At 61.5% G+C, this 13233-nt stretch overlaps 1 protein-coding gene across 6 annotated transcripts in view; it reads right to left on the minus strand.

Annotated features, from left to right (window-relative positions):
* Sbno2 (strawberry notch homolog 2) overlaps positions 1–12123 on the minus strand; it is a 34756-nt gene extending 22633 nt beyond the window's left edge. The window contains exons 1-4 of one of the 6 annotated variants that reach the window (XR_007350654.1): positions 11806–12123; positions 9918–10277; positions 7927–8006; positions 6583–6691 (exon numbers count right to left, since the gene is read on the minus strand). Coding sequence is in view for 5 of the 6 variants with exons in the window: in XM_048811806.1 (XP_048667763.1) it covers positions 6583–6691; positions 7927–8006; positions 9918–10277; positions 11806–11898 (642 nt within the window). In the remaining variant the exon portion in view is untranslated. The remainder of the gene's footprint in view (positions 1–6582; positions 6692–7926; positions 8007–9917; positions 10278–11805) is intronic. The other 5 variants (XM_048811806.1, XM_048811803.1, XM_015503576.2 and 2 more) reach the window with 5 other exon arrangements.
* Positions 12124–13233: the final 1110 nt, after the last annotated feature.

The raw sequence follows: 13233 nt of genomic DNA on the forward strand, positions 1-13233 counted from the left end.
CCCCCCGTAAGGTGAGGAAGCAGTGCCCCCAGATGCCTGCGGAGTCCAGGTGGTGGGGCCACTCCCAGGGCTCCAAGGGGAACCAGGAGGCCCCAGAGGCAGCACCCACAAGGGCCCCCAAAGGGCTGTCAGTTCTAGACTCTGAGACCCTTCAATGCCCAGCGCAGACCAAGGTCACCACCCCTCAGCCATGCCGGCAGACCAGCTGGGGCAAGAGGGCCCCCACCTCACAGCCCCAGGGTGGCTAGATCTAGACAGTGCATGACAGCCAGGGCCAGCAGCTGGCAGAAGGACCCACGCCACGCGTGGCTGGCAGGGTGTGGGCAGCCAGCCACTGGGGGCCACCCGCCCACACCCAGCCCAACAGAGCGACGTGCAACCTGCAGCTGAACCCCAGGAGGGAGCCTGAGAGGAGGGAGGCAGGTCGCACACAGGCTGGACGCCCAGTGTCCAAGGCACAGCAGCTCACCTGACCACACATGCAAACAGCCCAGCCCAGCCCAGCCACCCGGGGCGGCCTCAGCCAGGCAAGAGCGAGGTGACAGCTTACATGGACCTGAGGACCTCATGCGTGTGACCCAGTGACAGGAGACGTCCAGGACAGGAGTCCAGAGTCGGGACGTGGACCTGTGGGTACTGGGCTGGGTGGGGATGGGGTAATTGCTCGTGGAAACAGGGCTTCCTTCTGGGTTGGCGGAATGTTTGGAATTAGATAGACACGGTGATTGCAAAACTCCATGATCGTACTTTAAAAGGATGAACTTAATGTGGATTTTTGCCCCCAATACTGGGGATTGAATCCAGGGGCACTTTACCACTGAGCTACACCACCAGCCCTTTTTGTTTTTTTATTTTGCAACAGGGTCTCACTAAGGGCCTTGCTAAGTTGCTCAGGCTGGCCTCAAACTTGAGATCCTCCTGCCTCAGCCTCCTGAGTGGCTGGGATCACAGGCATTGCCAATACATCCAGCAGTTATATGGATTCTCATTTTTAAAAGGGTTAGTAGGAAACTAAAATAAAAAGACACACAAAGTATAGCGCAGACTAAAATCAGGCTGACCAGCATTAATGCTGTGAGATACCCACAGACCACCTGAACTCTGACCCCAGCCCCCCCACTCCTGTCTCCAGAAACTTGCTGTGAGGTAGAGGAGGTGAGGGCCAGAATGAGTGGGTACTTAGGGGATGGGCACTCAGGCTACGGGGATTCATTTTCCAGGGGCAGCTAGAGGGGGTCTCCTGCCTGGGGACCATCACCCACTCCACCCCAGCCTCTCTGCTCACTCTCAGCCTCCAAACTGCCCCTGACTTCCTGAGGAAGGTGTGGCGGTGTGGACCAGAGAACATCTGTGCCCAGGGCTTGGCATAGTGTTAAGAACAGGGCCACAGCTGCCTTGGGGCCCACTGGTTCCACACCAGGAACGGAGCCCACCTGGCACCAGAGCACTGCAGCCACTGGGAAAGGGGCCCTGGGGGCAGGTGGGCATGGCGACAAGGGGCTGCAGGGGTGCAGACTGCAGCTGGGATGAGAGGTGGCCGGTGCCAGGGGACACTGGGCCTGGAGTGGATGTTGAGGAGGGAGGCATGTTGACTGAGTGTCAGGGACAGGCAGAGGACCTGTTCAGTGGCACCTGGTTGGGTGGGCTGTGCCTGTCTGGCTGTGTCCATGCCGTGGGACAGACTGATCCTTAGACCATGTGGACACAGGCCCGGGGCCACCCGACCCCTGCCAGGTCCGGGGCCTCCTCCTCACCTCTTGCCCTCACTGAGCCCTGGAAGGGCATGGTGGCCCTGGCTGGGCCCTTGGAAGAGCCCTGCAGTGGGTGAGCTTCCAAGTCACTGCAGCAGACTGAGCAGGGGACTGCTCTGTCCCTCAAGTTGGGAAGCCGCGGGTCAGAGAAGGCTGCTGGGGCATTGCTTCGGATGTCTGGGAAGAGCCTCTGGCTTCCTGTGGAGTGGGGATTGTGTCTCCCAAAATGACACCTTTGATCCTGACCCGTGGGACCTGTGCCTCATTTGGAAATGGGTCTGTACAGAAGTGACTGATGAGGATGAGGTCACATCAATTAGGGTGGGCCCTCATCTGAGGACAGGTGTCCTCATGAGACAGAGGGACACAGACAGCAGAGCATGGAGGAGGTGGCTGAGTGACAACAGAGGCTGGGGATGAGTGGCCAAAGCCAAGGGACACCTGGTGCTCCCAGGAGCTAGAGACGCAGGTGGACTCTGCAGGGAGCATGGCCCTACACATACTAGACACCAGACCGGCCTCCAGGACTGCAAGGCCCCGGCGTTCTGGGACAGCAGTCCCAGGACACTCTGCTCTCCGCCCCAAACTCTGCTCTGCCTGTGCACAGTCCTACAGGGCCCAGAGGCCTGGGGCAGGCCCAGCCTCAGCCACTGTGTACCTAACGCTGTAGCCAGGGCCTGCCTTCCTGCAGCCACTCCCTGGCCAGTAGCTTTTGCGGGGTCCCCCTCCCTGAAGATCTGCTTGTCGGTGGTCCTCGAAGCCTCCAGCTCCCGGGTTTCCTCAGGCCACGGGGCAGAGGTGGGTCTTCTCAACCTGAGTGGCTGGGGAATTACAGGGCTTGCTGTAAGGATGCCCTCTCCCTGTCTCTCCCTCTCTTTCCACCCATTGCCGGTAACTGGGAAGCTGCCCGTGGGTGGGCCAGGCCTCTGACCTGCTGAGCTGCGTCTGCAGAGCAGGAGAGTGGAGGCCAGCTGCTGGGTGGCGGGGGCTGGCAGCTCAGGCGGCACTCTCCCGAGCGTGAGCTCATCCCTGGCTTCCCAGCAGCCCCCAGGCTGGCAACAGCACACTGCTCCTGGACAAACACCCTCCTGATAGTCCGGCAACACGGAGGGACCTGGGTGCAGGCCCAGCCTGCTGACCACTCCTGGGAGGCGTCCTCACAGATGGAGGGCCAGTGGCCATGTGGGGGAAGGGCAGAGCAGCTGAGATGTGGGGGTCCAGAAGTACCCACCCCTGGAAGTGCAGGGTGTCTGTGGGGGATGGGCACTGGGGGCGACAACCGAGGCCTGCAGTCAGGACCCCAGGGACCTCGAGGCAGCACTGCACCAAGGATGGGTCTGGGGAATGCAGCGGGTGATGAGGAACCCGAGGAGGGGCCGGGGAGCCTGCACAGAGCCCACTCAGCACAAGGAGCAGGCCAGCGGGGCTCCAGACGCTGCTGGCCCCAGTGTGTCCTCAAGGGCACCCCAATCCAACCCAGCCTCATCTGGAACACATGTCCAGCTACTGTCCAGCCCGACTCCGCCCAGCAGCTGCGCTCACCACAGCAGCCACTCCACTCGAGTGAGCTCCAGAGATGGTGGACACCAGCACAGCCCACACAGACAGGTGGACACGGTGCGGTCTCGCTCACCTGGAGTGCCACCGGGCCACGAGCCGGTGACGTCCTGGAGCTGGTGTGATGGGTACGTAGCTCAGGGGATGTAGTAAGAACCACAGAGCGGGGCACTCGGACATGGTGTCGTGTCTTTTCTTTTCTTTTTTTTTTTTTTGAGGGGTACTGGAGATTGAATTGAGGGGCACTCGGCCACTAAGCCACTTCCCCAGCCCTATTTTGTATTTAGAGACAGGGCCTCACTGAGTTGCTTAGTGCCTTGCTTTGGCTGAGGCTGGCCTTGAACTCGTGATCCTCCTGCCTCAGCCTCCAGAGCTGTTGGGATGACGGACACGCACCACCACGCCCAGTGAGATGATGCCTTTTCTGTTTTATGAATCATCTCCATTTATAAAAACCATGGAAGCAAAGCCACCAGTCCAGTACTCCCACACACCTGCAGCCCTGTAGGGCAGTCCTCGGGGAGCCCTAGAGCTGCTCCAGGCCACTGCCCAGGGACATGCAAGCCTGGTGGCCCCATGCCACCCTGGAGACAGATGGCTTAGTGAGGAAAGGAGCCCCTCTCCAAGGTTGGCTTAGTGGGCGGTCAGTAGTGCCCCCCCCCCAGGGCAGTGGGGGGGCAGCGGCTCTCAGGACAGGCCCCAACGTTCTGGTGGCCCTGTAGCACTGCTGGCCATGCCTTGGTCACCGCACCATCTACAGTGACCCACGCGTTGCATAAACACCCACGAGCCTCCCAATGAGAAGAACACTAAGCAGCAGGGGAGAAGGGACACCTGTCCCTACAGAGAATTCCAATGATGGAGGAGCAGGCACGAGGCGGCCACCCAGCCACACTGCACGGCGGGTCCACGCAGGCTCCCACGGTGTCCAGGCTGTGCATCCAGGGGACCACCCATGCTCCCCGCGTAGGAGCCCGCAGACACCCCCTAGCCAAGTGTCGCGCCTGGTCCTCAGCATCAGAGATGTCCGCATGGGGCCTCCAAACTGGGCCCCCAGGAGGACCCACCACCACAGCTGCAGGACTCCTGCCTGCACTGCAGAACCTCCAGCTCATCATGGGACAAGCACTCGCAGCACAGGGACGTCCACAAACAGCTGGTGAGGTTCAGCAGGACATCCACAGGAGCCAGGCGGCATCTGGGCACCAGTGCTGTGCCAGGGTGGCCCGGCCCTGAGGCCATCTCTCACGGGGAGGCTGAGGGAGGGCGGTGCTCAGGGACTCGGTTCCTGCAACATTTCCACGAATCTGGACTGTCTTAACTCCACGGTTGGTCAGGAAGCCTCTCTGACACTGAGCTGCCGTGTGCCAGAGCCCAGCTCTCCAGAGAGCCCCTCCTGCAGCCAGTCCTCTGGTACTGGACCCAGCGGGCAGCTCTGCAGAATCCAGGCAGGGAGGCCGGAGCCCAGACTAACCAGCTCAGGACAGGGAGGACGCATGGTGCCCAAGGAAACTGGGAGGACTCAGCAACAGAGGGGCGGGCTCTCTCCCGCAGGCCAGGGGTCCCAGGGCTCGCCGCCTTTCTCCTTTGTTCCAGCTGCCAGGAGACCCAGGGCTGGCAGCTGTCAAGGAAAAGCCTGGTGGTTCCAGCCTGGACCCAGCCCTGCTCCACGCCACCCCAGCTCCTTCTGAGCTGCACGACAGCGGCTGGAGCAGAGCAGCTGGCCGCCAGCCGCGTGGAGGCCCAGTTTCTTCTTGCTGCCAGGCAGAGCCCTGCCGGTGCCACAGCGGCCAACAAGCACCTGCAATGTCTCAGCTCTGGTCGCAGCCGCCTTGGCCACCCTGGCCAGACCCAGGTGTGCAGGCTGGCCCTCCCGAAGCCCAGGGAGAGTCACGTCCCTCTCTTCCAGCTCCAGGGCCAGCAGCCCAGCGTCTTCCAGGCTCCCTGACTCTCACCCTCCTGCCTCCTCTCAGGAGGACCCTGAGGTGACCCTGGGTGACCCCAGCTCAGGGCCTCCCCTGATCCCACCTCAGAGCCCTCTGCCCTGGGAGGAGGACGGGGCTCCTCTGCCAGCCGTCCTGTGTGCCAGCAGCAGGGGCTGTGGTGTGGGGAGGCTGGCCAGGGTCAGGTCTAAACTTCCTGCATCACAGGACCGAGGCCCAGCCAACAGGCCTGGGGTCCTGGGAGGGGAGAGGCTGGCAAGGACCAGGCGTGTGGCTCTCTCCCAGGGAGGCCTGTGTCCAACCTGACCCAACCAGGGTGCCAGCCCCAGCACGCTAGCAGGCCTCGGGTGCAGTAGGCACTCAATGCACGGCATAGGCGGGATGGCACGGCCCCCTCTAAGGGGCGGGCACTGGCCCACACTTGCCAGACCACATGCCGAGATGAGCAAGGCTCACACATGCAGCAGCCAGAGGGGCACAGCCACCCCAGGCTCCTGCACTCTTGGCACAGCTGGGAGAGAGGCAGGGACGAAGAAATGAAGGACATGGAGAAATGGACAGAGAGAGACAAGCAGAAACAGACAGACAGACACGGAGAAGAGACAGAGACCCAGAGAGACCCAGACAGAGACGGAGCCAACGTGCCTCGTTCCCAAACCAGATGCCAAGCCAAGGCACCCCAGGACGCAGCTGGTTCCTTCTGTGTGTGGCACGTGATGCCCCCAGGGCCCCACCCACGCCAGACCAGCAGCCCCACACTGAGCCACCGAGCCCTTTCCAGGCTGCCCTGGAACTGGTACTCCTGCCCCAGCCTCCCCAGCAGCTGGGAAGACAGGTGTGCCCCACGGTGCTGGGCCCACCAAGCCACCAATATCCCGCAGCGCGACACCCCTTGGTCCCTCACTGCAAGCGCAAGCTGGCTCCCAGTCCAGCACAGGGCTCCCTGTGGGGTCACCTGGCATGCTGGACCCCAGGGCTGCTGCTTAGCAGCGAGGTGGGGCTAGGACCTGGGGGGCCACCTCTGTGGGGAGGCAATCTGTCTAGTGCCCCATTCTGGCACAGCTCCCTGTCATGAAGAAGGTGCCTCCTAGCACACTGGTGCACAGACCCAAGGTGACGCCCCCAGGGCCAGGCAGGTTGCTCCTCCTGCCCACAGCAGTCAAGGCTGCTCCCAGAAATCAAGCTACACCTCCTGCTGCTAGCAGCACCTGACCAGCACCAGGGGCCCCAGGCCAAGACAAGGTCATCGGGTCTCCGGGAGGACCTATGGCCACAGTGTCCCAAGTGAGATGCCCTCGGACACCAGCCACAGATGAGTTTGTGGCTCTTACCTGAGGGAAGTCGCTGCTCTTTGGCAGGAAGCTGGGGGCGGTGGCCACAGCAGGGTAGCTGGTGTCCGGGCAGGGCTGGCTGCCAAAGGAGGTGGGGCTCATGAACTGACTGGAAAGAGAGATGGGAGGAGGTGACCGTGGGGGATGGTGGTCTGCTGGGCTCACCACTGGGGCTCCCTCCTCTCCCCAAACTGGAGCTCAGCAGAGTGACTGCAGCAGCTCCCAGCAGACACCGTGCGGCACCCACTCCCGATGGTGACCACCCTGCATGCAGCAGGCAGGTCGGAGAGCCCACTGAAAGCTCTGCTGGCCCTTTTCACACGACTCCCTGGCCTCACGTCCAACTTACATCCTGACAGGGCAGACAAAAGTACAGCCCGGAGACCCAGGAGCATCTTCCTCCAAGGTGGGATCCTGTCACTGTCCCCACACCGTTCTGCCCTTTCACCCCAAAATGAGGAGTAGCAGGGCCAATGTGGCCACCCCAACGTGGCCACCCCAGCTGGGAGGCTGAGCCTCAGGTGGGCTGTGCAGAGGTGGGGACAGGGAGGAAGGGGTCAGTGCCCCTCAGCCTTCCTGTTCCCAGCTCCCAAGTTCTGGGGCTCTCTTGGCTCCCAGGACTGCCACCCCTCATCCCTGAAAAACGAACATGAAGAGAGCATCTCACCTGTCTTTCCCGTGCTTTTGGAAACCATCCCCCACCCCGTTCTGCCCAAAACAGTCACTCCAGGATTATCACCATTATTTTGGTACTGGGGATTAAACCCGGGGGTGCTTAACCACTGAGCCACATCACAGCCCATTTTGAGACAGGATCTCACTAAGTTGCTTAAGGCCTCAGTCATTTGCTGAGACTGACCTCGAACTGGCAATTCTCCTGCCCCAGCCTCCCAAGCTGCTGGGATGACAAGCATGCTCACTCCAAAGTATTCTAGAATTCCCAAAAGTTCTTGCTATGAATAGGCCCACTTTCAGGCCCACTCCCCTGGCAAACTCCTACTGATCCTTCAAAACCCAGTTCAGCTGTGGCCTTCTGGAGAAAGGTTCCCTCCTGGTTCTACTCACCTCCCAGTTCCTAACCAGCCTCTGCACCAGAGCCCTGCCTGGTTCCCCACTCTCACCCCTAGGCCCTAGGCTAGGTCTTCCTAATGCGCCCCAGCTGGTCACAGTACAGGCCTCAGGTAAAGACAACCTCTGCAGCCCTAAGCATCCAGGCCCAGCCCGCAGGTCAGAGCTGGCCAGGCCCACGCACCTGGGCTGTCAGCTCTAATTTCAATAGGGCCTTGGGCAACCAGTGCGGCCGCCCAAGGGCAGGTGGGTGAGGACCAGGGCTCAGACACTTACTGGCTGTCACTGGAGAAGGCTGGATGCGGTGCCTGTGGGAAGCTGCTCCACCAGGGGTAGGGATAGTGCAGGAGGGGGTTCTGGAAGTGAGAGTGCAATCAGGCACAGGCAGGAAGGGGGGGCCAGACCCCAGCCTCACCCTGCCACAGCTGCTGCCATGGTCAGAACAACGGGGGGGAAGCAGGGCTTCCCTGCTGGCCACCCAGGCACTATAGCCCCACCGTGCCTCGGTTTCCCATCTGAAAGAGAGCCCAGGGCCCCCGCCCAGGGAGCGCCCCCACCAGGTCCAGGGCCCCTGGAGTGGCAGGGGGACTGTGGATGAGATTCAGGGGCAGAGTGTGTGCCTAGCTCAGCCCAATCCAAGGTGAAAGCAGGGCCTCATGGGGGGTACTGAGGCCTTCCCCAGGGTGTGGGGGGCCACTCAGTAGTGTCCCTTAGTGCCCCAGGGTTAGCCCCTACTGGGGCCCTGGCTTCTTTTGACTGGCAGATGGGAATTCCCCGTGGTCACTGAGGAGAGGCCACCGGCTGGGCACCCTCTTATGGTCACAGCCAGGTCTGACGGTCACATCAGCTACCAGGGCAGGGGGTTGTTTGCCACACTCCTGGCAAGGAAGCCCTCCCCAGACCCCTATGGAGCCGGACAGTTCCCTTTGCCCAGCCGCATCCACTCAGACTTGGGACCAGGGTGCTAGCTGGCACCAGCCTAGGCGGCTGCACGGCCTCCCTCACCAGCTTTGCATCCTCACTACCCTACCCCAACCTCCTGGGGTCTGCCAGCCTCCAGAGCAGGACCCCAGCAGCCAAGCCAGCCCAGGCCAGCCCAGCCACAGCGGACCGCTGGGCTTCCAGGGCTCCAAGGGCTGCTGAGGCAGTCTATCAGAATGGACAGTGAAGCGTCTCTCCAGCACAGGGCCCGGGGCTCTTAGGCTTCCAGCTCCAGTACCTACCCTCCTCAAGAACACAATGGGAGGAGGCGGGGCCACCATGACCAGGTGGGGTCTGCTGGCAACCCCACATCTCCCCAGAGCCCTGGCCTAGTGCCTTCGGCCTTCTGCCCCAGTCAGGGAGAGGGAAACCCAGGCCCAGCCCGGCCTCCCCAAGGCAGAACTTTCCAGAGCATACTTGGGCCTTTAAGATGAGCTGCAGTAAGCCATCTAGTGTGTAAGCAGAGGCGAGAGGACTGAGGCCCAGCTCTCCTAGCATGCTCCACCTATGCCTAGGCTGCCCTGAAGGAGCCCCAGGACCAGAGGACCCCCTAGGTAGCACAGGCTCTAGGCCTCCACCTGGTGAGGGATAGTAATGGCTTGTCCACCCAGGCCCCCAACCTCTGTCCACTCAGGGGCACCTGATCCTCCTTACAGGGTGACTCCACATAGCTGGCCAACCAGAGCTTTCTTTGGGACTTTGTGCTGGTACCAGGGGTGGCTCCATCTTCAGAGGGCAGGCCCTGGGGTGTAACTGGCCAGAGTTGGGCAGCTGTGCTCCAATTAGAATTTGTCTAGGGATTTTCTACTGGAGTGGGAAAGGCAGTCTGGCTTTCTCTGAAGCAGGAAGGGCAGGCCAGGTCCCCAGCATGGCCTGTAGATGGCCACCAGACACCCTGCAGCAGCCTAAGCTTGGTGAGCACCAGGGAGCCTTCTCTCTGGGGGCTGGGGACAGTCAGGGTTCCGTCCACACCTCACACCAGGGACTGCATCCCCGCCCTGCCCAGATGCATTTCTGAGCCCTGACAGCTGCTCAGACAGAGCCCCAGCCTGCCAGTCAGTAAAGGGGACATGGCAGCAGGGACAGCTCCATCCTCTGCACAATGCCAGCTCTCCTTCTGACCCAGGAATCCTTTTTTGGATATACCCCCCACCCCCAGAAGTAATCCATGAGGGGGCAGAAAATACGGCAGCACTGTTCATAGCAGAGGAAAACTGGCCTCTCCCCAAGGGCTTAGCAGCAGGGAGATAATTAAGGGAATGATGGCTGTGCAGATGAGGAATCACCAGGAGGAGGTGTCCGTGGCCATGACTGGTGAGCAGCTGAGGGAGGCGGAGGTGGGTGCTCAACAGCTTCCCAGGAGGGGAGGACAGAGAGGAGCTGGGCACAGAGCACGACGCCCTGGGCTGTAGGCGCGGGACACCAGCCCAGCCCTTCATTCCGGAAGAGTCGGCTCCTCTCCCAGGGATGTGCACAGGGTCTTTATGCAACGTAGCTCCACATTCAGCCACAGCAGGGTGGGGTGTGGCACAGCTGTGCAGGGTGAGGGCTCGGGTGCCCCTGAAGCCTTTCCAGCGCAGGTCTGGGGAACCCTGGTGCCTGCACCTCCTCCCACGCTCTGGAACACAGGCAGCCGTGTCCTGGCTCTGCGGGAACCACAGCTGGCTTGTTCTTGCTGCCGTCCTCCCGCCCAACCTTCCTCACCTCCTGTGTCCTCTGGAGCAATGTGCAGAGCCCCATCTGTGTCAGGCTGGCTCTGGGTGGACAAGCACCAGCCTGGGCCCACCCCAGCAGAAGGAAGGAGCTGAGGTTTTACTGAAGAGTGGACCCCATAACAGCCCCAGCCAGAGGCACCTGCCCGCTCTGGGGCAGCCTCCCAAGTCACACCCCACTGGGCCTCTGGCAACTCCCAGCTCCCTGTGAGTCCCCACTCTGTTTTCTTTTCCACTGTGGCAAGAGCCAGCTCTGCTCAGGGCCCTTTCCTCCTAGGGACCTGGCACCTCCCACAGCTCTGACATGACGGGCAGAGCTGAACCCTGGTGTTCTGTGTCTGGGACACTTTAGTGGTCAAACACTGGAAGCAACAAGATGTCCTTGGGTGGGTAACTGAGTCAGGGCAGAGGTCCACCCAGAACAGGGGACGGTACGTGGTGCTGGAAAGAAAGAGCTCCTGAGCTATGAGACGGGAGCACCCCAAAGGCAGCTACCAGGGAGGCCCCAGGCTGCAGAGGCCACTCCCTGGGCAACTCCAGCCTGACATCCTGGAGAGGGCAGAAGTGTGCCCACAGCCCAGCAGGGGGGCAGGGCAGCAGGCAGAGCCTGGAGGACTTCTAGGGCGTGGAAACTGTGGGGTACTCCCATGTCAAGAGCCACAGACTCTCCAACACAGAGTGACCTTCAGGTAGGCTTCTGACTTGAGTTCATGACAGTGTATTAGCCTTGACCCACCAGTTCTGACAGGCTGGCCACACTAACACAGGACGCAGTGACAGGGACACAGGGCTTTCTGAACAATTTTCCTGTAAACCAAACACTGCTTAAGAAATTGTCCATTAAACTGAAAGAGAAAACAATGAAGTGATCCACTCTGGTTCCCACAGGTCAACTTGAGCTGCCCTGGAAGGGACAGCCAGGCAGGGCAGGGGCAGCATGGAACGGCTCTCCCAAAGGGCCAGAAACTGTTTTGAAAGAAAACATCTAGGATGCCATGGCCCACACATATAAACCCAGAGACCGGGGAGGCCGAAGCAGGAGGAGGGCGAGGTCCAGGCTAGCCTGGGCCACTTAGGGAGACCCCGGCCCCAAGTAAAAGGAAAAGGGCTGGGTGCGGCTCAGTGGAAGAGCCCCTGGTTTCAGTCCCCAGCAGAGGGAGGGCCTGGGTGTGGCTCGAGGCAGAGCACTTGCCCAGCAGGCTGGAGGCCAGCAGGAGGCACATAGCCCCAAGACTCTTCCTGCAGCTGGAGGCCAGGGCAGACCCTTACCCTCACACAGGACCCTCTCCTGACATGGGGGAACTGGGGAGCCAGGCTCCGGACTGAGAAGATTGAGGTCAGGGTCATGGACAGGTTGCCCAGTGCAGCGTCCCACATGAAGGCCACCTTGGTCAGCATTCACCTCGCAGTGTTCAACGAGTCCTGCTCAAGCAGTCCAGGAGATCGGGGTGCTGGGGCTCACCTGCAGTGGGGACGTGGGACAGAGGAGGCTGCCCGCTGGCGGGGGCTCATGCTGAGGGCACTCCCCATCCATGACAGGCCCCACTGCAAGCATCAGGTGGCAGCAGGTGAGGGCTGGGAGACCCAGGGCCACAAGGCACCTATCTGGGCTTCTTGCTCCGTGGTGGCGGCATCTCGTCCTGTGGAGAAAGAAGTGAGGCTTCTTCCTGAGGCTGTCCTGAGACTCACTGCTCCCTCCCAACCTGCAGGCCAGGCTGCCTGGGAGCTGCTGGGCTGGGCACTGGAGCCTCCAGGGGCTCCTCCTGCGCGCCCCACCCACCTCCCCTGCTGCTCACAGCCCTCCTCCAGTCTTCTGGGAGGGTCCTGCGGTACCACCCACCTCCAGTCTGCAAGGCTGCAGAGGAACACTGCCCCTCAGCACCACATGAGACTGCCAGGGGGACTCCTGGGGGTACTGAGGGGCCCAGCTGATCTGGGAAGAGCCCCAGACCTGGTTTTGAGGTCAGGGTGCACTAGTGACAACACTGAAAATGTCCGTGGTCTGGATGGCAGGTGGACCTTGAGTCCCCACACTGTCAGATGCCTGAGGACAAATCTGACTCTCCCAGGGGGCTCCTGGCTAGTCCCACTAAAGGGCCAAGAGCCCCCCTTTGGGAGACAGCAGGGACCCCAGGGCAGCCTGCAGGGCAGCGGGCGTGCTCTATGGGCAAGCAGCCCGGAGCCTTAATCACCCAGGCAGGCAGGAAGGGGAGGGCAGCCACACCGAGGCCAAGCTCTGGAGTGAAGAAATCCGTGGGACTTCCAGTAAGCCCTGTCCAGCCACACGCAGCAGCTTACGCAACCCCGTGGGGGAGGGGTGCTGCCTTCTGCTGTGCCCCAAGCACAGGGGACAGCAGCAGGGAAAGGGCCCACAGCCTGTCAGGAAGCACAGGGATGTCTGCTCTGTCCCAGCCCCAGGCCAGCCTACCCTCTGCTCTGCTCAGTCCTGCTGTGGAGATGTCACTTCCTCCTGTGGCCAAATGCCTGGACTCTGGGAGGCCCTCCTCGCCTGCAGGCCCTAAGCAGCGACCGTCTCCCACAATGAACACAGGGATGCTTTGTGAGCTAGGGTCTTGGCCATCCTCATCAAGACTCTGGGCCACGCAGGCCTGCAGGGAAGCTTGGCCCCACTCCTCACAGCCACCCAACCTCAGACGACTTGGCACCTGAGCTCTGCTGGGCCTCAGTTTTCCCACTGGGAAATGGTCTGTGTGGGGGTAGGTAGGCAAGGCCGCCAGACACTCCAGCTGCTGCAGGCATCCTTCCCCAAGGTCCGGACACGACCATGCTGGCTTCCCTCTCAAGGGGGGGTGCTGGCCCCTGGGCAGGATCTACATTCATCAGGGCTCAGTCACTGTGGAGGGCACTGGGCCTCAAGGAGCAGGCCAGC

The sequence above is a fragment of the Marmota marmota genome, unplaced genomic scaffold, assembly GCF_001458135.2.
Source record: "Marmota marmota marmota unplaced genomic scaffold, marMar, whole genome shotgun sequence".
Classification (NCBI taxonomy): domain Eukaryota; kingdom Metazoa; phylum Chordata; class Mammalia; order Rodentia; family Sciuridae; genus Marmota; species Marmota marmota.